This window comes from Pseudomyrmex gracilis, unplaced genomic scaffold (genome assembly GCF_002006095.1).
Source record: "Pseudomyrmex gracilis isolate BER0280 unplaced genomic scaffold, ASM200609v1 scaffold_12, whole genome shotgun sequence".
Lineage (NCBI taxonomy): Eukaryota > Metazoa > Arthropoda > Insecta > Hymenoptera > Formicidae > Pseudomyrmex > Pseudomyrmex gracilis.
In genome coordinates, this window is record NW_018020596.1 from 551,784 (window position 1) to 577,805 (window position 26,022).

The window sequence follows — 26,022 nt, forward strand, 5'->3', positions numbered from 1 at the left end:
ATGTTGTGCGGAGAAAATATGTATATATAATATACATATGTCACTGACATTTATGTATAAATATATTTAGATAAACATTTATTATACTTAACCCATTACAGTATTGTCAGTATCAGTCATCTTATATTTTTTATAAGAAACAAAATGTTATATTAGAGCCAGAAAATTGTACACAAATGCTGAAACAAATTAGATACAAAATTATACAATATTTTACTTTGTTCTTACAAAAATGTTAAAACTATTTTATCAATGTCTTACTTAACATAATATAAATTTAGATAAAGCTTTTAAGAGAGCAAAAAAGCCATGGATTTTGATTTGAAAGTTTGCACTTTGGCTTAAAATGGCTTACTTTAAAAACAACATGTAAGCTAGTTTTATAAATCATAAAAAATAAGCATGTTTAAGTATAGTTACGTGTGTGCACCGACTAACCTATAACGTACCGCAATAAATTTGCTTCTAAAAATTGAAGTTTTTAATTAACTCACTTGTCTGAATAATAGTTCGTACTAAGGAAAAATATTTTTACAATTTATATAAACACACAAATGATCGAACGAATGAAAAAGATGCAAGATAATACCCTATTTCTTCGATTCCACTTCTATCACAAATTCTTCACACTGGATCAAACGTCTACGCGTCCATATGGAGAATCTGTCAAAATGGTGGAATCAGTTACATGTCATTCTCAAAAACTTGACAACACAAAAATCACCAAAGCAGTGATAAATCTGACACCCAATAGTTTTGCGAGCAAGCAAAACTCCAATCGGATAATTGTTTTTCTCAGAAACAAACAAAATTCCCCATGAAAAATTTCTATCGAACTCGCGCTCCCATTGGCTCTCAACAGAAATCGATTCGGTTAGGCCTGATCTACAATAGAATCGTAAGTTGTAAGTCGTAAGAAATTGATCTGTCACAATCGATTAATCTTCTGTGATTGGCCATTTTTCTTATTATTTACGTTGTGAGTGAACATAGCACCGAATAGAACCACGTCCACGTTTGACATAACGTGCGTACCGACAAGTCGTTCGCGGGCATGACTACGTATAGTTGTCAACATGCGCCATCCATGAACATTGCGCTGGCTTATAGAGCGGAAAAGCGATTACATATTCTCTTATGGGCCTGGCAGCTCTTCGTTGTCGGTCTTCTCTTCTGCGCGTACAATCGGCGCGTTGGCAGCATTGTCGGCCGCCGCCAAATCGTAATGGCGACATTTAGCATGTGTCGGGTTCCTGGCGAGTGTGTGTAATGCAGTGTAAATGGTTCTCGAAATTGCATTTTGTTCACGCACAAACCGACGACCAAACGAGTGAGCATATAGCGTTTTCACAGACGATTTTGATCGGATTTCGGTAATTTCGAACGGTCGTCAGGATGGACCAGGCCCCGGCAGGTGAGCACGCTGCCTCGACGTCGGCAATCCGGCTTCAGCGCTCCCTCTCCCGTGCATTTCCTTTCGTCCCTTTATCATCACCCCCCGCTTTTGCGCGTTTCCACACTAGATATTAACATTGTAGTTTTATTTTGCTACTAACCACAAAAAAAAAGAACAGAATTTTTCACTTCAAATCTCAGATTTTCAAACATTTTGTTCGCGATGTTACATTCGATCTATGCAATCCGTTCGTGAAAATAATGCGTTTTAATAATTAGTGTCTAGAGTTTTTCTAGATATATATGACTACTTGTGTAGAATTATGTATGAGGCATGTGTTTGAGATTGAAAAATTGCAAATGAGCACATTTAAATGCAAAAGTTATTGTTTGAATAAGTGTGCATCTTTTAAATAACGGACTTCGTACATGTCATTTAACAATAATTGTTTATGATATGCCTATGTTCGTTTTTCTCATGTTCTAACAATTATATCCACTTTATTAATGATTTACTTATATTTTACTCAGCTGAGAGTTTTTGTGCATCACTGACTTTCTTTAGGAACAGAGTAAGAAAACACAAAAACTTGATTCTATATATTTACACATATTACTACTATTACTGCATTATACTCTAAATTGCTTTTTTCAAAAATGTTAATCCTTCACATATTTCTGGATCTGATTCTTGCTTTTTTTTTTCATTTTATAACATCTAGATACTGAATTACGGAACATCATAGACAAACTGGCACAGTTTGTTGCTCGCAATGGGCCAGAGTTCGAGCAGATGACAAAAAACAAGCAGAAGGACAACCCCAAGTTTGGTTTCCTGTTTGGAGGGGAGCACTTCAACTACTATCAGTACAAAGTGACTACCGAACAAGCCAGTAAGTGGGACATATCCCCTTAGCAGCTACAGTGATTGAGAAGGACATAGAAAAGGGCATGTTTTGTACAACGAACAAAAGGAATGACTTTGAAAAAAAAAAAAAGTGATACAGGGTCTGATTCCATCATTGCGAATGTACAAATCTGTCATATTGTCCGTCATATTAATCGTCGAATAGCAACAATCTTCCTTTCAAGATTTTGGGATTGCTATTTGTTAAGCAGAACGCTTTTGCACTAAAGACATCTTGTATTCCTTGGCAATGGCGATTTTGAGAAGATGTAGTTTTAAGATTCTTGCTGGAGCGTATCTAATATGGAGTACGTTGTCGATATATCTCTTCAATCCGCGTGGGAAATGCAACCAAAAATAGCATATCCTGTAATACCCTAGTACCTCAAAGTATGTAAAAAAAAAAGGAAAAAAGAGTATAGTACTCTCAAAAAAAAAACTTGCCGAGTTTTCCCATACTCTATACTTGTCTTGCTCAAGAATTTTCTTATACGCGCCAGTACAAGCTAAGAATCAGCAGAAAAAAAAAAAAAAAAAAAAAACCGATTGGACTATTTATATACACATTTTTCAAATATCAATTGACAAATGGACTCAGGCATCTTACAATAATCCACCGTCATTCGTTTACAGTTTTAAAGCAAAAAGGAATAAATCCAATGCAAAATGCAGACCCACGTTTAAACGTTTCGCAGCAGCAGCAAACAGCCGCAAGCGCCGTCTCGCAGCCACTGACTAACGTCAATCTCGCGTCTGGTCTGAGCGCGCAAAACAATGGCATAAATCCAGTGGTCGGGCTCGGGCCCCAAGTCGGAAGCCAGAGCGGTCCCGTTTTATCTGGACAGATGGGAGGGCCGGGAAACGCAGGACCGCCGATTGGATCTGTTCCTGGCGCCATGGGAGGTGTGAATCCGCCGCCGATTGCCGGTGTCGCGCAGACGGTTAACATCGCGGGTCCGCCCGCGTGGCTACAAAACGAACTGGCGAATCTTCAATCGCAGCAGACGACGTTGCAGGAACAAGTTAGACAATCGGAACAAAATCTTGCTGCGCAGCACGCTGCATTGATGGCGCAACAGCAGGGGAGAGTAGAGGATGCCGTGAGGCAGGCGCAAGAACAGGCACTACAGAATAGCGCGCAAAGCACAAATACAGATCTTGCTGCATTTGACACAGTGCTACAACCGATCATCGATAGCTGCACGAAGGACAGTATAAGCGCGGGAAAGGCCTGGATACTTCAGAACTCGCTTACTCCGCAGAGTAATCAAGTTGTTGCTGATCATTTGTTAAAAAAGTATGTATATAAATGTAATATAAATTTATATACGTATACGTATAAATACACATATGTTTCATATACAACATATTCAATTTTGCTTGTATTTTTGTTTCAGAGTAATTCAGGGAACAACCTTTAGTCATAAATTACACATTATCTATCTAGTGAATGACGTCTTACATCACTGGTTAGTATAAATATATAAATGCACGCACACGCACTCTAATTGCAAGGATCGTACACAAAAAAAAAAAAAAAAATAAAATAAAATTGTGTTTGTTTTTATATGTTTATAAACGAATTTCTGAAATAATTCCAATATTTCAGAATTCTAGCGTTCTTTCTCTTCACTTGTTCCTAAAAACGTTTCAACGTATCTTCAAGCGCTTCTATATAACTTTTCTGCTTGCTTTTACTACCACTTGTATGTTTTATATCTACAATTTTATGATAAGATCTATATTAAATGATACGTGATGAAATCAAATATCGTTATCGATATATTTCTCGATACTTAATTGGAAACTTCTACAGTGCGAGAAAAAAGTCTATGGATCTTCGCAAGGCAATGGAAAGTGTTGTAGTTCCCATGTTCTGTAACACCTCACTAGCAGCATCTGAAGAGCAGGTTACCAAGCTGAATAAACTGTTAAGTCTGTGGGAATCGAAGAATAATTATTTTGATGAGGGTATCATAGACAAGTTGAAACAACCGAGCACATCCTGGTCGGAATATCAAGCTAATCTCGTAGCGCAACACGCTACCGCAATTACTCCTATCACTACCTCGACAAAACAAACATTCGATAATTATCAGGCTCAACATCAAGCGTTCGTCAATCACGCACTGAGACAGATCCAGAATATTGAGCAACAAAAGATAGCTATAGATCAACAATTGAAAGCTCCGCCGCCGCCGCCGCCGCCACCTCAAATAGTAGTAGTATTATTTTTTTAATCGAAATGTAATGTTAATTCTTACTAACAAAAAAATTAACGTAAAATTTTATTCGTACAGAATCAGCAAAACATGTCGATGCCACCTAGTCATTCTGGTCCTCCCGGTGCGATAGGCACGGATGTAAATTTCAGTCAACCACCTCCCGGATGGGGTGTCCCGCCATCGAACGAACCGCCACCGTTTACTAACGTTCCTTTACCGGACTTTTCGAAACCACCGCCCGGTTTTGGACCTCCCCCAGTTATTCACGAACCTTCCGTCGAGGATTTAATGCCCAGTATGCCTTACTACGAGCTTCCGGCTGGTTTGATGGTACCTCTGATAAAATTGGAGGATGGCGAATACAAACCGTTGGATCCAGAAGCGATAAGACTACCACCTCCTGCGCCACCGAGCGATCGTTTGGTCGCAGCTGTGGAGGCATTTTATGCACCGCCAAATCATGACTCTCCCAGAGATAGGTAGGAATCTTTGTGTAGGTTAGGTTAGGTTTACACACGCGCATTTACACATAATTGTGAATCTTAATTAATTTTTAGTGATGGATGGGAAAAATTAGGATTATACGAATATTACAAAGCAAAAAATGCAGCTCGCAAGCATAAGGAGGAGGACATAGCAGCTGGAATTAGACAACGATCTAAATCCCCATCGCCGATTCTCCGACCGAGATCGAAGAGCCCTAGTCCACCAAAGAAACGTTACAGAAGCAAGTCGCGCAGCAAATCGCGCTCGCGATCTCGGGGCAGAAGTAGATCGAGATCGCCGACCAATCACAGACGCAACAGTCGCAATAGCAATCACATCAGTCGAAGCCGAAGAAGAAGAAACAGCAACAAAGATCGCAGTCCCGATAGAAGAATAGACAGGCAGGATAGGAGTCCAACCCCGCCAAGTTTTTTGTAAGCAACAATAGCAGCTTTTATCAGATTTGTGTTGCAATTAATCATTTCAACATTTAAAAAGTAATTTTTTTTAAATGTTTATTTTTAATTATATTATTTTCTTGACTCTTCACTTTTTACATGTTGTAAACGTGTATTGGTTCTTTCTTTTTAGGGGTTCTACTTATAGCAAAGCGCCGCAAGAAATCAGTCTCGACGAGAGCAACAAAGGACATCAGTTACTCAAGAAGATGGGCTGGGGCGGTGCCGGTCTCGGCGCGAATGAACAAGGCATAGAAGCACCCATTTCCGGAGGCGAGATTCGCGACAAAAACGATCAATATAAGGGAGTTGGCATCAACTTGAACGATCCGTACGAGACGTTCCGGAAGAACAAAGGTCAGGCGTTTATCACGAGAATGAAAGCCAGAGCGGAGGAAAGAGCGGAAGAGAGGGGTGACCGTGATTGAGCGTTACCAACGTAAGAACGTAAAGTCGTTTGAATGTCTCTGCGAAGTTAAAAAACAAATGCTTTTGTGAGTGAGGGACTGGTGTCTGGCATCAAGGTTCGAGGACAGATTCTCTTTCCGATCAATTCGATGATTTCACTCACAACTCTCGAATAGAAAAACGAACAAACATGTTGACCTATGCCTATGAGGGCTTTTTCAAAGAACGATTTACTTGCTTATACTTTCAAAACAATCGTCTATCTTGCTGCATATGTAAAATATACGCAAATGGACTCTCATTGTTGTCCCGAAACAAACAACAACCACGCCGAATATTTCGTTCGGGAGTTTTAAAAAGTCTTATACAGTAAGCGATCATTTAGAATAAATTTTATGATGAATTTTTCTCAAAATTGTACATTTTTGACTTAGGTAAAATCATGATTAGAAATGTTATCAGAAATTTCTGATACAGTTAAACACTCGTAATGTACTAATATTTCTTTGTAAAAATCTTAATTTTGTTTTGTTTTTTGTAAAAAATCGAGAATGGAATGTGCCGCCTATACACACTATGGGTTTCCATTTGGACGAAACTCGCGCGCGCTTTTGAGCATCAGCCCGATCATCTTTGTTTTGACATTTGAAGAGCGACAAAAAGACTGACGCTCAAAGCGTGTGAACGTTCAAAGTCAACACACACATACCCTATGTGTGACATGAGGAAAATCGTGCCTACATAGTCTCGATTCTAGTAATACTTTCGTGTGCATGGTCTATTTATAAAAATATCGAGACTCCTGGAGACTGAATCGTCGCAGCTTCTGTTGGATAACGACGTCGGAAAACGAGAAAATGTACGCCTAAAATTGCTGTAATTTGCAATCAATAAATTAAGATTTTTTATATAAAAAAAAAGGAAAAAAAAAACAAGTAAAATTTACTTTTACTCAAGAGAGAAGATCCGATGTGCGCGCGGTTTCTCTTTCTCTCTTTCATCGAGTACAAATAGATTTACGCGAGAAAATTCAACGAGATTGAAAAATGCAAATAATTTATTTTCTCGCCTCTTCTCTGACGTTATCATCCAAGATGGCTGCCGCAACGGGTATCTAGGAGCTTTAAGAATAATGCTGTTTTGATGCAAGTAATGAAAACAAATATTAATTGTAAATCTTGTTACGAAAGAGTCTGATAAGGGAGATTAAGTTCCACACTCGCATAATTTCAAGTCGTGTACGAGGAATTCGAAGCGTATACCACAGTTCACAACACGTTCAGCGAAAACCTCCGATCCTATTTAATCGTGTATTCTCTATAAGCATATAAAACAAATTTAATTTTGTTTTTTATGCAGGATGCTCTACAATTTCGTGTACAGAAATGTGTCTCGCGTTGTATCGACGCGTGAGAAGAAGAGATGTAAGAAAATAAGGATACTTGTATTTAATTAGTTAAGTAATTATACATTGAGTATACACGACGATAGAGAGAAAGAGAGAGAGAGCGCTCAAGAATAAAACCTATACATTTATTACAAACACGAGTGAAGGCGAGTCATTTGCCGTTGTTGCTCTTGGTTTTTTTCGCTCTTCCCCTAACAACAAATTGAAATCGATTTGTCCCTGAACTAAAATGTTCTTAGGGATATTCTCAAATATATATATATATATATATATTAGTTTTAATGTGTTATAAATTAAGACTACTATGCGCGCGCACGCGCACACACACACACACATCACATTAAAAATAATGTATAAAATAATCTAATTTTCTAACATACACTGCGTTATTTCTCATTTTTAGCCCGCTTCCTTTTTATACGTTCTTCGATGATTTTCTTGTAATGAAATTTACAAGTCGCAGAGTATGCAAAATGTGTGACAAACTGGAAGCGGAAAATGAGACGAAAAACGTTCCTCTCGGTCTTCGAGAGAAATCGCGCGACGTAATGTTAAAAAAAAAAAAAAAATATCGAATTAATATTTTATATAAATTTTGTTTCAGTTTTGCCCGATAGCAAAAGACTTCTCTCTTTGAGTAGACGAGAATAGAAAAAGCGATAAGACACAGCGCGTCTCTCTAGACAAAACTATTCTAATTGAAACGAGAATAATCGCGCGTAGAATAGAAGTGTTTTATTCGGGCACGGATATTCGTTTGCTGCAACAAACAAGCGTTTTCCTTATCGCGCCGTCACGTGCGCGCGCGAATCGCGAGAGAAAGAAAAAAAAAAACGACGGAGAAGCCTCGTTCAAACTGGCTGCCACGAATGGCTCGGCGAGCGAGCGCGGCGACCGCGCGTACGAGTTAATCGCGCCTTCTTGAACTCTCCCAGCGGCAGCTGATATCGAAACCGACTAAATCCAACGGCGAACCGGTTTTTCGTGACGATAGCGACGGCGGTTCTCGGCCGTCACGCACGCCGAGACGTAAACAAAGCCGCGGACGATCGGCCGGCCTCTCTCAATCATGCACGCGCTCCCGCGCGTTCTTTTCCAATATGCGCGCGATGACACCTCCCTGAAAAATTGTTCGGCGATTACGCGCGAGTTGCGTAGAATTGCGATAACACTCGCCGGTCCGATCGGTCGTCTTATCCAGAACGTCTCGTTTTATCGAGCGAAAATAAACTTTTTTTTTTTTTGCGTCAAATGCGAGAGCATTATCGCGTTTTCTCTGAACTTGCGATAAACTTAAAACTCTGGAGAAAAAAAAAATACGATTTTACTACGCCGCCTCCCACAAGTCGATTATTTTGCGCGTCGAAAAATTTCTTCGAAAAATGTAACATCGCAAGTTTCAAGTTTGCCTGTTATTAATTAAACGTCGAAGATTAAAATTAAGCATCTGTTGCGAAAGACGTTTATTCAAGATTTTTCTGTTTATACAGTAAATAACACTTTATCGTCGCTCGTGCAACATCAAAATCAATACCGAACCCGATATAGCGTTTGCGTTTAATCAATAGTTTGATAACTCGGGAAATTTATTTATGGCAGAGGAGATATTTAGTTTCGCGGAATCGATGCACGTGTCGCGGCTGAACGCGGTATCGACGGTTGTTCACGTCCGCAACGTGCACATACGTGTCAACGTACTCGGGTGGTATGCGCGCGAACGTGTCAACCGGTTCCCAACATGATTTGATACAATTAACCGATCCACGAGAAAAAGACGCGACCGATGTCACGTTTTCGAGCGTCGAGTCGCGCCGCGCGATCGACCTTCAGCGCCGAAATCGAAAACAATCGTGATCGATATTATCCATATCGGAAACTCGCACGTTTCCGCTATATAAGTTCGGCTTATCAGACCGTTTGTTGTGCTCGACGCTTCACGTTCGTGAGGAACGTGCGCGCGGCACGTTTCGGCGCGAACGTGATTGCCGGACACCACGAAAAGAAATTTATACGCGAGCCGATAAGAAGCCGATTACGTCGACATTGGCAGAGAGAGAGAGAGAGAGAAGACACGGATGCGCTCGTGCTCGAGACGTTAATGCGTTGTTATTCTTGGAACGCGCATCGGCTTCGTTTCTGTCCCGAGCTGAAGTTGTTCAAAGAAGTGCAGAATATAAAAAATCGCAACGTCGGCTGAAAAACGCCGCCGAGAAATTTCAGATAAAAAAGAAATTCGGCAATACGATGAAAATCCAAGCTTTTTGAAAAAAGATACCGCGTACTCATCGATTTCATTGTTTTATTTTTTAAACAAGTGATGTAAAATAAAAACAATATATATCAAACTGTCACACATAAAAAAAGGTCATCTCCATGAATATACCGCGAGCTATGTGCGAACAAGCTTGTACAATACAAATTGACATTTCTGAAAAGGGTTCGAACTCTCTGTTCCCTCTGACCTTTTGACGCGCGCATCATTGTGTGCGATGAAGCAAATATCTAATTTTACGGTACGTGTTACAACGCGCAGTGGCAATAGTGCCATTATCGGTTATTTACGATGACGCGCAGAATAGTTTTCCTCGTGAAGAAATTAATCTTTGTGACTTCCAAAGAGCGAATGCAACTTGCAACATTGATCTCTGTAAACAACGAGTGTGCGTGTGCGTGTGCGTGTGTTATATATTTATTTTCAAATTATTTAACATAGAAAAATAGAAAAAATCGAATTTTTAATAAAATAAAAAAAAAAGTTGCGTATTTAAATTGTAAATAACATATTTTTTTATTTGCGAAAATTTGACAAAAATATTGAACGAAAAACGACATTTGATAATTTTACAATTCCACCACTTGTGTGGAAATTACGAGAAAGGTTTTCAACATCGCGTAAACGTGCTTACACTACTGACAAATAAATAAACCAGAAAGTATATCACCTATGTATAATCGCAGCGGTCGTGCCTACTTTCGAGTGAGTTGTCACGTATAAACCGGATCTTGTACTCGAGACGCGTATTTGGGACGGAAGTGCGCTAGTCTGGTGACAGTTTTTTTTTTTTTTTATGTGGTCACGGCGGCGGCTATTATCGTTTGACTCCTTTTACGATTATGTCGCGACGCGATAATTGTCAATGGCACTATTGTTCCATTTCGCTTATCTTTATCGCGGATGCGTGTAAAATTTAGAAAACGCGAAACATTGTTTGACAAAAGTAACGTTTTGGGGAACTTTTACGTGGAATTACGTTATCGAAGCGGTGCTTCTTGTGAAAAATTCGAACGAGAAGAGCGTAAACGTGTATATTTTTACATCTTTTATAAAAATTGTACAAGAAAAAAAGTCTGTGCATCGACCTGACGAGGAAGGTGAGCGTTGCACTTATCTGTTATTTGATAAGTGACTGTGCCATTTGCGTTCCGCGCTTATATATATTTTGCTCTTAATTGTATTGCGACTATTATCGTTGTTAATTGCGGTAATCGTTGCTAATTATGCCGTCACGATATGCCTCGCGCGCAGCGCGCATCTATCGCGACGATCTTTCCAGGAAGAAGCGTCGCGCTCGTTCGCACGATATTCAACCACTCTTTCTCCGTCCGCGAGAAAAAAACGCTAGATAAAAAAAAAAAAAAAAAAAACTTCACGATTGTTACAATTGTTCCGTAGAGAAAAGAATGAAAGAATCACATTTCTCACTGAGAGAAATCGATAAAAGCAATTTGCCAACCTCTTCCCATATATTCCCGTCGGAAATAGATTTCATAGAGGAAAAGAGGGATTATCAGTGGGGAAATTATCAAGTTCCGTCTCGGCTTTCTCTCTCCGGCTCCAGTGCCGCTTTGCGACATTGTCGGCCTTTGTATATGTGTGTGTTGTCTGTGCGCGTTGCTATGCGTGGTCCAACCGCGTGGTTGGAAGTCGCTGGGAACAGCGTGACGGAAAGGAGGCACGGAGAGTCGTGACGGTGCAACAGAGCGGAGAGCACCGCGGATCTCTTGTGTGTGGCGAGAATGGACGAGAGAAGAAGGACGACGGTGAAGAAAACGGACAAGGTGAGGAGAGGTGAGGAAAGGGGGGAAAAAAACGCGCGAAGGAGCGCGAGGTGTGTGCGGAGACGCGGGGAGAGAATGTTTCAACCGCGTTATATTCCACGTGATCGGAGAGAAGGGAACGCCTCGGCGGCGCGGAGTCACGCGCGCGACCACGCGTTTACCCTTCCCGACACGTGCACGCAATGTGCACGTCGCTCGACGACGGTAGCCGGTGGTGTGTGTTCGATGACATCGTCACCGGTGCGGTTTATTGCGCAAATTGCGGCACGCTGAAACCGCCCGTCCGCTCGCTCGCTCGCTCGCTCGTTCGCTCGTTCGTTCACGCGCTTGCATAATACGGGAAAGTAGGTGGAAAATAGTCCGGGCCGAGCGCGTCGTTCGTTTTCCACCGTTTGCTGAACGCAACGAGACCATCGTTTACAAACGATGCGCTGAACACTCGCCGACGACCAACTTGGCATATCGGCGCGTGACGAATTTACACATTCGTCCGAATTTATATTTGTCGTAAATTTTGCTTTCTATCTGAAATCTAATTTTAGAGAGAAAGCAATAAACGTTTGACTGAAATCTGTGTGTCTATTTTGCAAGAGGTGTGCAAATTTGGAAAAGCTTTCAATTTCTAAAAATAGAACCAACCGTCAGAGAGAAAGACGAGCTTTTTTTATATGAGAATCGAAACGAGAAGAAGATTGTTTCGTGAATATTTCACGAAGCACACGTGAAAGATTTTCGATGTTTTTCGAGAAATTATCAGTAACTTTGAGAGAGAGAGAGAGAAAAAGCTCGCTAAAAATAAATATTTCTTTCACCTTTCCGGCGCGCGACCTCAGCTCTTTCTCGATACGACGATAGAACGCGATAGTTTTAACGAGGACGTCGCGATATACGCCGAAGTACGTGCGCGATGACGCTCGTTTTGTACTTGTTCGTAAAAAGCGACGACGCATCGAGCGAACGTACGTACGTACGTGTGCCTGGAATCGCAAAGTGAACCTTGTTCTGCCGAAGAGGTCGGCACGGATTCCGGTGTCGGTCGCAAGGTAGAAGGGGAGGGAAAGAATGCATGTTTGTGCGCCGCATTTAGCTGCGAGCGGCACGCTTTTGCCCTCGAACAAATTTATCCAGTCTTTTCTCTCACGACAATGTCCTCAATAAAGTTAAACGTCGCGCGCGGTAATTACATCCCAATTATAACAATTTTTTTTATTTTTAATATTATTTTACATTGTAATTATTTTTTTTATTCACACAGAAGCAAATTCAAACGCGAGTTTTATTTGCGCGCGTGCTTAAGAAAAAAAAATGACAAATGTTTCATTCGATTTTTTATTATTTTTTCAGTGATATTTTCGTTCAACTGAAAATACATACAGAATTTTTGCAGTTCCGCGCGGTATCCGAGCGGGTTCGAGATTGAAATTCAAATCGACGGGATTGAAAAGTAAGCCGGCGAGAAGAGAGTCGGTCGCGATAACGGTCACGTGCGACTTTTTTGTTTATTACGAAAGCCGCGTAAGATCGCGGAGGAAGGAGGAAGCACGCACGATGAACTAGAAAGCGCCGCGCGGGTTTTACATTTTGCCGGAATTACGTAAATACACGATCATCCGCGACACGCCATTCTCGTCGTCGGAGGATAGTAATTTAAAAGGTGACGCCGCGGTGAATAATCGTCACACGGAAAAGCCGCGCGCGCTGTTATGTCACGCGTCTAACCCGCACAAATAGCCGCTTATCCAACTGTTACGTTTCACATCGGGGCTTTTCTCGTCCCGGAGAGAGAATCAAATTCCCGACCGAATGCATTTAATAATAATAATAATAATAATAATATAACGCGTTTCCATATTTGTCAATATTTTAATGTTGCGGCAATTCCTCGCGTGGGATATTTTAACAAAGCAAATATTGAAAGCAAAGTGAACAAAAGAAAAACAAAACGAAGCAACGGTCGACGTCTCACGCTGTTAAAAAACAACGAACTGTTGTTAGCGCCAAGCTAACTTTAGACACGGTTATACCTCAAATAACACTGTTTAAAGATAACGCGCGCGATGCGTCTCTTTAGAATATAATGACCGCGCGGAATGTTGTTTTTCCTTTCGGAATAATATGCTGCAAGTCATTCTCTTGTTGTTAAACGCCGTTAATCACGCAGCAATGCTATATTTAGGTAGCTTCGCTGTGATTAGCACGTTCGTTTGAATTGGCTTTGCCGACGGCCGCCGAGAGAACGACGGATTTAGCACACGGGGGAATTTGATATAAGCGGAAAGGGGCACGACTTCAGTCAGACCGCGACTAAGTAGGTACGAACTTGACGTATTCAAACGAGAGTAAGTCGCGCAGCGCGCGCGCACACACACACGCACACACACACGCGCGCGCGCGCGCGCGATCTCGAAAATAGCTCGGACTTGTCTCGTACGCGAGAAAATAAACGCGATCCGCGGCGAGTCCGGGTTATTCTTGATCCCCGGCTCTCAACTATTGCGCGTACGACACGCATTTTTTATTTACACGCGTCTGACAAACAATCGCTCGCTTCCGGTTCACACAATTTCGCCTTTCGAGAACAATTATATACACCGCCGTGTAATCCGCACAAAATGCAGTCTCGGTATTGTATTTTCTCATTTTTCGACGTCTAATTATCTCTCGCGCGAGGAAGTTCGCGCATTTCTCGTAAACGTTCACTTTTACCGCCACGTCGATTGCGCGTTAAGCGGATTTTATGCGCGCGTACAACAAATGGGCAATAAATCGTAATAAACGCGCGTTAAATTTACCTTTACGCGAATTTTGTTTCTTGTTTGTTTGTTTTTTTTTTTTTTTTTTTTTTTTTTTTTTTTTTTTTTTTTTTTTTTTTTTTTTTTTTTTTACGCAATTTCTCGCGTCACGCGTTGACAAAATAATTTTCTTTCCAAGAGCTTCCGAGAAGTTTCTCTTCGTGTTTCTCGACGCGACGCGATCGAACTTGCAGTTCCGCATCCTGCCTACGACTCAATTTAAATTCCTTCGTCGACATGCTCTTCTATAAGCGCTGACCGGAATGAAATTACGAGTCGCTTTAAACGATCGCCGTTTAAACGTCGTCGTCGTCGCCGTCGCCGTCGTTTCTCTACGTGACTTTTTAGTTCGAAAGCAGACAGAGGAATGTGAGGCAATAAATATTGACGTGTCTTTGAAATCGGAACGAACGTTTTCTTGACAATTTTCTCGGTATATATCGTTAATCCACACTTGCATTAAAGTTATAAACAAAAACTTTCCCGGTTGAGAAAAATTATTTGCATATATTTATAAAATTTGAGTTTATTGAAGTTAATTAATTTTGTGCACAACTAAACTTATAAAAAAAAAAAAAGAGAGCGCACCTCGAATCGAATACAAATTGTATAGACGCAATTTGTTCCTTTCATTTCCATTCAACGATGAGAAAGCGCTCAGAAACAGATAGATATTGTATATCGAAGATCGAGCAGGCCAAGCCCCCGTCGATTATCGCACCTGCGAAATCGCACCTTGCTGAACCGCGTGCGCCTCCGTTCGTTTGTCCTTGGCAAATTAGAACATTCGCTCGCTCTCGGCATGTAATTATAGCGCTCGCTCTTCAAAACGACGACGACGACGACCGCGATGATGACGTTCCCTATGACGACGTTCTAGTATTTCGAAGAATCCAACTCGAAGAAGAACAACCTCGCGATAGATCCTCGCGTTCCCAGGATGCGCTTCTCATTCTTTATTCTCTCGCTCTCTCTCTCTCTCTCGTTCCTTGTCGTACTTGAACCTGAAAGAACCTAGCGCAGTTCCTTCGCCACCTCCGCCACAACGACGTAAGCGTCGACCCTTTTTTTCTCACTTCGATTGAATTTCCCACGCTGCAAATAGCGCTCGCGTGGGCGGCACGTCCACGTGCTGCGCACAAACTCGGAGAGAGTATATCATATTTTTATATCCCGCGCGAGAGATCAATCGTTCTTTCACAAAGCGCGTTACGGTTATTGAGAGATGCGTGGCGTTCGACGTCATGCCCATTCTTGGACGGCGACGTGTATTGAGAAAATGCTGTGCTTTTTTTACTTTTCGTTTTTCCTTGTTTGTTATTTTTTTCCTCCAGCGGACGGAAAGCTTCTTAGAAAGCTTCGACGGATGCAAATAATTGGGGAAAAACTTGATATTGTAACGCGAGCAGAGACTGCGCGAGCGAGATTGCGCGATACATGGAATTTAAATAATACATGCAAAATAAACACAAAAAAGCACCTATGGAAATGTAAATACGTGTTGCCAACAAACAACTTGGGTGAGATTATCGGGACTAATCGGGATTTACATACGCACAAAACAAACCGAAGAGTCTCTTCGTACGTTTCTTTATACTTTTTTTTTTTTTTTTTCAAAAACATGAATTATTTATTTTTTCCCGTTGAGTATTCGACTTTTAGTAATATTTAGTTTTTTTTCCAAGCAAAAGCCGAAAATGTTTATGCGAATATATAATCGAGGATACAAAATGTCACAAAATACAATCTCGACATTAAAAGGCATAATTAGAAAAGGTCAAAGATCTTAAAACGACCAAGGAGAATAGAGGAAGATCAGAAAGAAAAAGAGAGAGAAAGAGACTGATTTGCACTTGGATCTTAATCGACTGCGCGCGAGAAGGAAGGAGAGAAAGAAGCGACCGAGGACGTATACAGTATCTACGTTCGAAAGGAGTAGCCGCGACGGGAAAGGAGAACCGACGGCCGATCGGAAGAGGGGAGTGTGGAATTAGCGAGGAAGGGGGACGATCGGAGGAGGGATTGAGCGCTGAGCGCGTGACAGGACACGTGACCGAGAGCACACGGTGCTCGCGTGACCGGCCCCGTGACGTCACGCGCACGTGTCGCATAGCGTGGAACCACCGCACGCTCCCCACTCGCGCGCCGGTGCCACGACGATCACAACTCACCTTCTTTGCTCCCTCTTCGATCCTCCCGCCACTCCGAAGATTGTGTTGGCTCTGGTGCACTGGTCAGTAACGTTGCAAGTCCCCACTTGGCCCCCTCCTAACCGATGATGCAGACTTTCACCTGGAAAGCTGGATATTTTTCTTTTCTTTTTGTTCTTTTATTTCTCACAGACAAGCACCTTACGTGTCCCGACGCATTTGCATCATCGGTTAGTAGCGCATTACGTGATGCTCGCGCGGTACAGGTCTTATCCTCGATAGTCCAGCTGAAAGCTACACGGAGATAACGTAACGAGCATTTGCTATTTTCACCCGATTGATCGCACTGACGTAATTTTATAATATGAAATTTACTTTAGTTACACGCACATTTGGGCGGCAGCTAAATTCGAATAAATAAATTTAGCGAAAACTTTGTTTATATGAAAATTCACTGACGCCGTTGTTAAAAACATATTATTTACAACGCGATAAAAATTTACACAAGTTTTCGCTAAATTCTCTCTCTCTCTCTCTCTCTCTTTCTCAGAAGATATAAAAAGTGTAATAATATTTATTAGACTTTTTGTTCGAATAGAACGTAAACAGATGTTGTGGTTCTGATGATGAAATTAATGAGATCTATCAATCGATAAGACGGATTGAATTTCAATGTCACCGATGTTATAAGAAACGCGTCGATCATTACAGATATCGTGCGACTGGACGCAGTTTTTTTTTAAGGCGTGATATATATATATAAAGTTTGCATATATTATAAAAATTATTTCTAGAAAAATCGCAATATAAGAAAAACTAATTGACTATTGTTTTTATATAAGAGAAACAATTATAGAAAATGATAGAAAAAAGTAATATAAACATTTTCTTAATGTTTAACAAAATCTTTAGCAAAACTTGGTTCACTGTCAAATCGTTATTACCGTATCGTTTCGTCATCAATATTTATTTTGACGTGAATCATTTTCAATGGCTATATATCAATACGTCAAAGATATCACAATGTTAACACACGTCTTTATCTTCGAGATTAAATTTATCATCGCCTTCCGCGTTTTTTTTTTTCATCAGTTTTTACGATCAAACAGCCTTTTCGATATTTTTACGATCGCGCCGAATAAATCGCCGATTGCAAATCCGCGCGCGTTCGCGGAAGAGATACGACGCGACAAAAAACGTGAGAAACGCTCCTCCTCGTCGCGAAGCGATGCGGTAATCTCGCGCGCGAGCACATCCCCACGATAACTTTTTCTCAGATCTCGCGACGCAAGACCGTCGCGTTATCGCGATCGAGCGCGCGCGAATGCGAGTGCGAACATTCCCCGAGTCAAATGTTTGTTTTTGTTTTGAAAATTGTGCGCGCTCTGCAGCATATGAACAAAAGAAACAACATCCGCGCGCGTGGGATTGTCGAAACTATTTTCAGATGCCATATCGCGTCGTTCCGCGTACGATTATCAACACGTGATGTGTCAAGAACGCCCCGTCTTATCACGAATTACGACGTCATCTCGCGAGCTCACCGCCATCGCTTAGTCGAGTCGATGCACGTTTTAAACTTGCGATTCCAGGCTTGCTCGTCCACTTTGTGAGGTTGAATTAGTTAATTAATGAGTTTTTTCTCACGCGCGCGCCGACAGAGTCTCTTTAAAACTTCGCTCGATTAATATTTATTTAAGAAAAAGAAACTCAAAAAAAGAAACATCTAAATTTATATCTCGACATAAAAACTTTATTACTCGCATTAAGAGTGTAAAATTTAGTTTCTCGTTATTTATTCAGAGAGGGAATTGGACGAGGATTACATCATGCAATACACGTGGCGAAAAATAAAGATACGAGAATATGAGAAAATTTCGCTGCGTGAATGGAGAAGATACTACGTCATTCAAGAAGATATTTGGACGAGAGTCGCAAGATCAATTAAGTAAATTTACTTTTTGCGTTCAGCGCTTCTCAAGTGAGAAGCAAATGTGGATCACAATTTTAATTAGATACTTACAACGCGTTGCGTTAATTAAATATGTGCTTTAATTGTATAAGTAAATTGTTGTAAGTTTTCTCTCAAAAAAATATTTTTTTTCAGAGATTAGAATTATCTGAACATTTTACGCGCAATTACAAATTTCGTCGAAATCTCAATTCGAGCGCGAATCTTCAATGTTTTGACGTTAACGCCATTTTATTTTTTCTCACATACCTAAATCAAAAAAAGATCTCGCAATAAATAACCTAACCCGCGGACTCCGCGATCGTTGTAGCCGCACCTGAAGCCAACGGCTCCGGATTTTACTCCCACCAACCAACGTTGAATCGCTGCTCGCTATGCCATCGTCGAACAGGGCTGCGCGCGATTACACGTAACCTGTCGAGGCGACGACACACGTTGTGCGCGCCGCGTTGTTGCCCTGCCGCCGTGTCGTCTCTCCAAAGCGAGCGAATTAATCGAAAGATCTCCTCTCGAGTATTTTTATCGATCCTTCACAAGCGGGAATCCGTATCGCTGCGAGAATCGGAGACTCTCTCCGAGACAAATCGCTTCTCGGCGATTGATCGCGAGGAAATCTCACGAGAGAGGACTCTCGACGTATATATATCGCGCGAGAGATCGCGTGATCTTCAGGAACTCGCGCGCGCGCGGATTCGGCACCGAGTTTTATTCCCGGGCGTTTATTTACACGGCCCTGGCGGTGTCGCGGAATTTCGCGGTCGCGAGTCAACGGCCTTATCACCGCTCGTTGTACCAATACTCCGGCGGCTCGTCGAGCGCCATCGGCGACGTTTCGGGTCGTCGAGATCAAAAAACTTTCCTCGCTGATCTTTCGCGCACAAACCGGTGGTGTGTGCGCGACGCGACGCGACGGCACACAATCGATACCGTCAATCGAGATTATCGACCGCGGAGTGGTGCGAGAGGAAGCGGGAAAGGAAGTCTCGAGAGCGCGTTCTTCTCAGAAGCCGGAGAGAACTCTTCCGTCCGATCTCACGGCGGGAATCGGTGAACGGGCGCGCGCGGTTCGTTCGCACACGCGTCTCGCACGTCGTACGGGAGAGGAGAGCAAGTGAAGAAAAAAAAAAAAACAGAAAGAAAGAAAGAAAGAGAGACAGAAAGAGAGAGAGAGAGAGAGAGAGAGAGAGTGCGGGAGAAAAGGTGGGAGGCGGGAGAAAGAGGGCGCCAGCACGGATATCACGCGTCGCGAGAACTGGACTCTCGGAGCAGCAGAGTCGTGTCGTGGGCGAATTCCCGGGCGCCGCCGGCCGTGTTACTCCTCGCGTAGTATGTCAGTGAGCCCGTAGACGTGAAACTAACCTAATCTCGCCGTTTCGTATCGTCGTGCGTCGTGTTGTGCGATACGTGCGTTACATACGCGTTTTGGGTTTTATTTTACGTTCGATTCACACGCCTTTGCACGTGCGTTCTCGATCGATCGATCTTTGTTCGATTCGCGATCGAGGATTTTTCTCGTCGCCGGAGCGGAGATAATTCGCCGGAGTATATTGAAAGAAACCGGAGCCGCGAACTGTCACGTGACGCTGCACGTTCCATCGTCGTGCGATTCTCGCGCGCGCGTCCGCAATTGCAATTACACTTGGCGCTTCTCTCAAGACGTGAACCGGACGAGATAATACGCCGCCGTGCTAGCGCACAACACGCAGCGAAGGGGAAGCGAAGAAGAGCACCGGGACGGAAGTTGATCGTCGCAGGACTCCGGAAGTCAGCGGTACCGCACCGCTTGTTCTATGCTGCAAGATGATGGAGACACAGAATTACTGGGACGACAACGCGCACTCGATGCAGGTGAAATACGAGAGGTAAGTGCTTGCTTCAAATGCGTTCGTGCGTGTGTATATATATATATATATATAAGGTGATCGAATTTAAAGAGCAAGGGTCGGTTGCGCAATAGTCTCTCTCCGCGGCGTGACGACGTAGCTCGTGTTGTTTGCGCGAGATCGGATCTGAGAAATAAATATGTACAGACAATTCATTCAGTCTGCGAGTTCGCCAATCAACTGGCGTTGACGCAACGCCAGTAATTCTGTTAGATGTTCGCACATACGCGATACTAATGAGATTTAACACAGACTTCCTCGAATAACTTTTACATGTATATATATACACACGCAGTATGTGAATCTTCAAAGTGCAAACAGATATTGCGTCTCTCTCGCGATATCTGTTTAAATGTTGACCGGACAGATTAAAAAAATTTTTTGTTTTTCCGACGAGACGCGAACACATTGCTCCTGTCTCGGCCGCTGTGCGTATATTTTCAAGAATAAATAATAATAACGCGAAATCAATGATCGGCAAATAAGCGAAAATAAATATCGCGCCGGCGATAAAGCAAATATTAATAACACGCTCGCGCGCGTTTGCTTTTATCCTTGATTTGAAAACGATTACATTCCCTGTTTTGAGAAATATAGCGCGCGAGAGAGGGAAGAGAGAATTTATATATTTGCGAACGAAATTTCGAGAGGGGAGCGCGTGTTTGCGCATAAACGAGGGCAAGAATCACCCGATCGGAACGTGTTTCGCCGCGATCGCTGTCGTCACGTGTGTGGAAATCAGCAGAGACTCGAAGTAGTAGTAGCGCGAGAGTCATTACTCGGTCGGTTTTCTTTAGCTGTGTGTACATCGCGCGTGTGCACGTGTGTGCGGCCTGGACGAGGGCGTGAGAAGGACGTATGACTTGTGACTCACTTCGCAATTTGCGTATTCACGCAAAATGAATGAGCGGTGATACTATGGATGATACGATTTCGCGTTCGCATCGTGAGATGAAACACGTCTCTCCAGAGATGCGCGAGTAGGTCTCTCATCTAAGAGCGACAACGCGATAACAAAAAAAAAAAAAAAAAAAAATGTATCTAAAAAAAAAAAAAAAAAAAAAAAAAAAAAAAAAAAAAAAAAAAAAATGTATCTGCAAGCAATTTTGGAAGCAAAAGATGAAACTGAGTTGCACATTCGTCATTTCTCTCTCTCTTCTTTTTTTTTTTACAGCGTGTCTGTCTCTTCTCTGGATACATCCGCGAGTGAGGGAGATTATTACGTAAAAAAATATTTACATACACACATCGTGCTCACACATGAGTATTTACGTACAATCATGTTGCGTATATACCATTGCGAATATTGATACTGGTTTATTTTGCACAAATGGCTCCTTTCACTCAAAGTTGTTTGGCTGTTCGAGAAACGAGAGCGTGTGTTTTCGCGAAAATCTCATCAAGAGTGCCATCGGCTTTCCGCTCACGAGTTCGCGCGAAATAATTTTCTTACACCTTCACGGCAAAATTTAAGTCAGGGACGCACACGCGAGAGAAGTAAATAACATATATTTTTTATTCGACGGAATTTTCCCTTCCTCGCGCAATTCTCTCATAAATATTTAACAATTTAAACGCGACAGAGAAAAATATTTTTATTTCATATTTTTTCGACAAATGTGTGTCATCGTCGCGTCGAAAATATTTTGATCGCACGTGAGCGCAGCGCAGTACTCGATTTCATTCATTATTTCGCTTTGAAATCTGTGGAAATGTCGAAAAATCGTTATCGCGCAATCTGCAGATTGCGTACGGAGATCTGCGGATGTTATCGTTATCGCGAGAGTACACAGATGTTTTGACACTCGAGAAACGTGTCTCTTTTTTTCTTCTTTGCGCGGTTCCTTCCTCTCTCCTCTTTCGCTTACTCTCCTGATAATTAAATTTATATGTTACATATATATATATATACATGTATATATATATACTTCGTTTGTATCTCTTTGAGAGTACCGAAAAATTCATGGCCGTGCGCGTACAAGATAAGATAAAAAAAGTGTCATATTCAATAAGCACAAAGCTCGCGCAATCGATGCTGAATTCGAAAAATCGTCAATAAGTTTGTTGACGCGTTTGTTGTGTGTTCTCGGCACGAACTGTTGTTGAAGTGATGAAAACCCCGTTCACTTTCGCGATTCGTCGATATATGAATTTTGACGCGACGAGGCAAAACGAACGAACACCGCGGTGATACAATTTGTGTCTTATTTCGATGTGACATATCAGTACTGAATTATTTCGCGATCATTTTGTATCGTTTGCGAAGAGTATTTTTTCTTTAACCTCTCTTTCACTCGGTGATTATTCGCAACATAATTCAAATTATGTAATTCCGAAAGAAGTTTTACAGAAGCTTTTCTCTTTCTTTCTTTTTTTTTTCTTTCCTTTCTCTCTATAAAACCATGTCGCATCTTTGACGATGCGGATTATCTCGTCGGCCGTTGACACTGCGAATCGATCTGCACGGATTTATTTTCGCGCGGTCGTGTTTCTCAGTGGTACGCGCGTTTGTGCGAATGTGCAAACGGCCAACCACCTGCGTCGGCTAATGCGCAATTGGAAGAGGGTGTCCGTGTGTACATCGCGCGGATGTCAAAAGATCAGACTGGGAAAGGAACGGGCGTTGCGTTACAAAGACAGAAGTTTCGTTATCGCGCGAAAGTTACGAGAAACATATCTGGCGAGCAATTTTTGTTTTTTTCTAATTTCAAAAACGTGCGTTTTGTTTTTATATATTAATAAAATATATTTACATTAAAAAACTTGACAATTGAAGATTTTAAGCGAATTTTCGATACATTCGATACGGCGAAGATCGAAAAAACGCCACGGGAAAAAGACGGTATTATTTCTGAAGATTGTGGCGGCTCGATAGAAATATCGCGTTTTCGCATCGCGCAATCTCATCCCGCGTTTAAACGAAGTCACGTTCCCAGAAGAGAGAGATAAGTCGCTTTCGTCTCTGGCGATCACGATATCGCGGGCTACATTGCGGCAACAATCTAACCAACCTTATGGCGTTGCCACTGCAACGCGCGACACGAAGAACTCGCGCGATTGACGTCGAGCGGGACGGAATAATACCTGCGTCATGGAAACGAACCGCGATCCGAATGGGATCGCGGAGCAATTAAAGTTTGCGCGAATGCTAGGAGGATACACTTCGAATTGCGTTATCTGCTGCGTGTGTCGATATGCGCGCTTGTCAAATATGGGAATTGTATTACAACCGCGATTCTCTCGCGAACGCGAATCGCAATCTGCGCAACCGATTCCATTGGTTTTGATTTTTCGAGAAATTTGTACAAATAATAATTGTATAAATAATACATACGTACGTAATATTTTTGTTTTATATATTTATTTAACATACTCGTAAAAAAAGCATTGACGTCAGTCAATTCAATTTAATTTTAAATGGACGTACTGTATCAACAAATTTTTTTCTCTCAAATATGTACAATCAGAATTCCTCTGTTGAAAATGTTAAAGAAAATAATTTGAGATTCCAGTCAGAATTATATATAAAATATACGTCTGATCAAAAATGTGTGTGTGTGTAAAAATAAGAACGTAATGATTCGAAAATTCTGACACGTCAACAAACCGTTTGTATCGAAGGAACTAATCCGCACAAATTAATGACACTTGTGGGAGCTAAAAGGGGACCGTAATAGCGTACAAACAGAACACATCACGCGCTCGATGATGTTGCGAGCGTTTCAATTATGCATACTCAAGAAGCGCGCATAATTAGACGTGTGTGTGTGTTTAGCGTTTGATCCACGTGCGCGACTAGGAAAATCTCTTAGGTGTCTATTATGGAAGCCTATTTTCGAACTCATTTTCCCGTTCGAGCGCGACAAATTGCGATAATTGCCGCGCGCGTTGTCGCAACCGGCGACAATTGCGCGCGAGTTTCTTGTGCTCGGAATGTGAATTTCTGCTTCTTGCCTCGCTGGTATTGTGTGTTCGCGAACGAGAGATGCATCTTTGTGCGCTATATCTTTTTGGAATGTTCATGCTTCTAACATTCGCCACTTCGCGACTTCAGGGTCAATCGATAGACAGTCGCGACGGCGAAGCGACTGTCCAGATGATGTTTCGCGTGAGAAAATGAAGTGAAAGCCAAGAGTAGAAAAAAAAAAAAAGAAAAAAAAAAGAAACGACAAACACGAGAAAATAAAACATTTCACGGGAAAAACTAAAATAAATCTTTAATAACAAATCTTACTCGATTTGACGTGAAATTATTAGACCGAGGAATATTGATGCTACGCATACTTCTCCGGAGAAAAATATTTATTCCGGCCTACGATTATTTCGCGATCAGCGCGAGGTAATGATCGAGGCGGACGAGAGAGGCGATTCGTATCTGACGTGCATAAATCACGGCGTGTGTTGTGCGTGTCTAAGCGTTTTTAAATCACGTGATGGAAACGAAGAACGCTGCCCCCTCAAATCTCTGACCTCCTTCGGAAGGCTACTCTGTCCTTGGACGAGCGTTTGTGCGCGCGTACAGAGTATCACCATACGCGCGACACGCATCGAACGAACAAACGAATGTCACGAGCCGTACATTTTAGATCTCCGTATTTTTCCTTCGTGATTTCGAATCTGTCACATTTTTCTCGTTGTAATCGTCAAATCGTGTCGATAATCATTTTGGATCGAAATTTTCCGCTCACAGTTCGGGAACGTGCAGAGTTTCGCCGATCAGCAGGGCTTGTCTCGTCATCTCGATAAGCTAAAAGACGATAATTGATAGGTTTGTTCTTCTAATCGGTGTACGCGTCTAACACGTTGGAGCGGAATTATCGATATTATTGTTCTAGTTTTTTTTTTTTTAAACTTGATATTCTTATCCGAATGTGAATCGAGAGACGCTCGAAAAGAGGGATAAGGGCCCTCGAGAAATCGGTTCGACGAGAAAAATAATTTCGCACGAAACGTTCACACGTGCAATTTCTACGTTTCAGACAATTTTCACAATTCAGAGATATTACACATTTGACAGAGAACCGATTTTGTTGTTCTCGTGGGACATTTTACTTCGAATTTACTTTTTCCCGCGAGTCTCGTAAGAAAATATCGTTATATCTGTGCGCATCTGCCGAATTATCGTTTCGAAATCTGATTCGCGTTATCTTCGGTGTTGGGAATAACATCATCCGGGAGATCGAAATTTCATGTAAATACGCGCGCGAGTCAACAACGCGCGAGGGATTTTCCCATTTTGCGAGAAGATGAGCACCGAGGAGACTCGCAGCCGACGTGTTTGTTACGCGAGTGTTGTGTTCGGTCTGTGTGCGATTGTGTACACAACTGCGGCCTCGAACGAGGTCCTCCGAAATAGAAATCCAACATCAATGGAATTCGATACGAACCCCAATAAACTACTTCACGGTGTGTGCGTGTGTGCGAGCGACCCCGGCGATATATTTATACGTATCCAGTCGTCGAACGACGATGACGACGACGGCTGTCGTCCGTCTGTTTATTATCGACCGTGGCTGTACATCTCGCCACGATGCGCTCGTTTGCGCGCAAATTGGGTTGGTTTTAATCGACCGAGAATCGATCGGGGTTGTTTATGTCGCGTGCAAATTATCAACTGGAAATCCGCTTGTAAGCACCGCGCACGCACATCTTTCGGCACTGCGCGATTAAAGAGATAATAAAATTTAGACCGGAGGAAGAGAGAGAGAGAGAGAAGGAGGAGGGCGCTTTCTTTCTCTCGAGTGCCTCCTCAAGGCACAATGGAAAATTTCGACGATAATATCGTATACGTATCGCGATAACGCGAGACAAAGTACTTTAGCGCGGTTTTATACGAAATAAAATATAACAAGTCATATATGTGTCGATTTGACGACTTC

At 42.0% G+C, this 26,022-nt stretch overlaps 3 protein-coding genes across 19 annotated transcripts in view; 2 read left to right on the top strand and 1 right to left on the bottom strand.

Annotated features, from left to right (window-relative positions):
- LOC109863749 (eukaryotic translation initiation factor 3 subunit G) overlaps window positions 1-672 on the bottom strand; it is a 2,573-nt gene extending 1,901 nt beyond the window's left edge. The window contains exons 1-3 of one of the 10 annotated variants that reach the window (XM_020444251.1): window positions 590-604; window positions 439-465; window positions 93-179 (exon numbers count right to left, since the gene is read on the bottom strand). In XM_020444251.1, coding sequence (XP_020299840.1) covers window positions 93-120 — 28 coding nt within the window. In that variant the 5' untranslated portion in view covers window positions 121-179; window positions 439-465; window positions 590-604. Of the gene's footprint in view, window positions 1-92; window positions 180-438 lie in introns of all 10 variants that reach the window. The other 9 variants (XM_020444248.1, XM_020444253.1, XM_020444254.1 and 6 more) reach the window with 9 other exon arrangements.
- Window positions 673-1,168: 496 nt separating this feature from the next.
- On the top strand, window positions 1,169-6,811 carry LOC109863740 (calcium homeostasis endoplasmic reticulum protein). 4 transcript variants are annotated; one of them, XM_020444219.1, is made up of 8 exons: window positions 1,169-1,414; window positions 2,118-2,288; window positions 2,936-3,599; window positions 3,700-3,771; window positions 4,119-4,524; window positions 4,603-5,006; window positions 5,085-5,447; window positions 5,605-6,811. In XM_020444219.1, exons 1-8 carry the CDS (start codon window positions 1,396-1,398, stop codon window positions 5,897-5,899), a joined length of 2,394 nt encoding a protein of 797 aa, XP_020299808.1. In that variant the 5' UTR covers window positions 1,169-1,395; the 3' UTR covers window positions 5,900-6,811. The 4 variants fall into 4 exon arrangements, with proteins under 4 accessions (XP_020299808.1, XP_020299809.1, XP_020299810.1 ...); XM_020444220.1 differs by having other exon boundaries at window positions 4,119-4,521; XM_020444221.1 differs by lacking the exon at window positions 1,169-1,414 and adding an exon at window positions 1,440-1,967.
- Window positions 6,812-11,224: 4,413 nt separating this feature from the next.
- LOC109863718 (transcription factor cwo) overlaps window positions 11,225-26,022 on the top strand; it is a 42,720-nt gene continuing 27,922 nt past the window's right edge. Inside the window, exons 1-3 of one of the 5 annotated variants that reach the window (XM_020444183.1) lie at window positions 11,225-11,356; window positions 18,092-18,236; window positions 18,396-20,122. In XM_020444183.1, the coding sequence (XP_020299772.1) occupies window positions 20,061-20,122 (62 nt within the window). In that variant the 5' untranslated portion in view covers window positions 11,225-11,356; window positions 18,092-18,236; window positions 18,396-20,060. Of the gene's footprint in view, window positions 11,357-17,315; window positions 18,237-18,395; window positions 20,123-26,022 lie in introns of those variants that run through there. The other 4 variants (XM_020444185.1, XM_020444186.1, XM_020444188.1 and 1 more) reach the window with 4 other exon arrangements.

What these genes read in the sequence shown, in the direction of transcription:
- LOC109863740 (XM_020444219.1), top strand. An exon ending in AGTGACTACCGAACAAGCCA is followed by an intron (nt 2,289 to 2,935) that starts GTAAGTGGGACA and finishes ATTCGTTTACAG; the next exon opens with TTTTAAAGCAAAAAGGAATA. An exon ending in GCTGATCATTTGTTAAAAAA is followed by an intron (nt 3,600 to 3,699) that starts GTATGTATATAA and finishes TTTTTGTTTCAG; the next exon opens with AGTAATTCAGGGAACAACCT.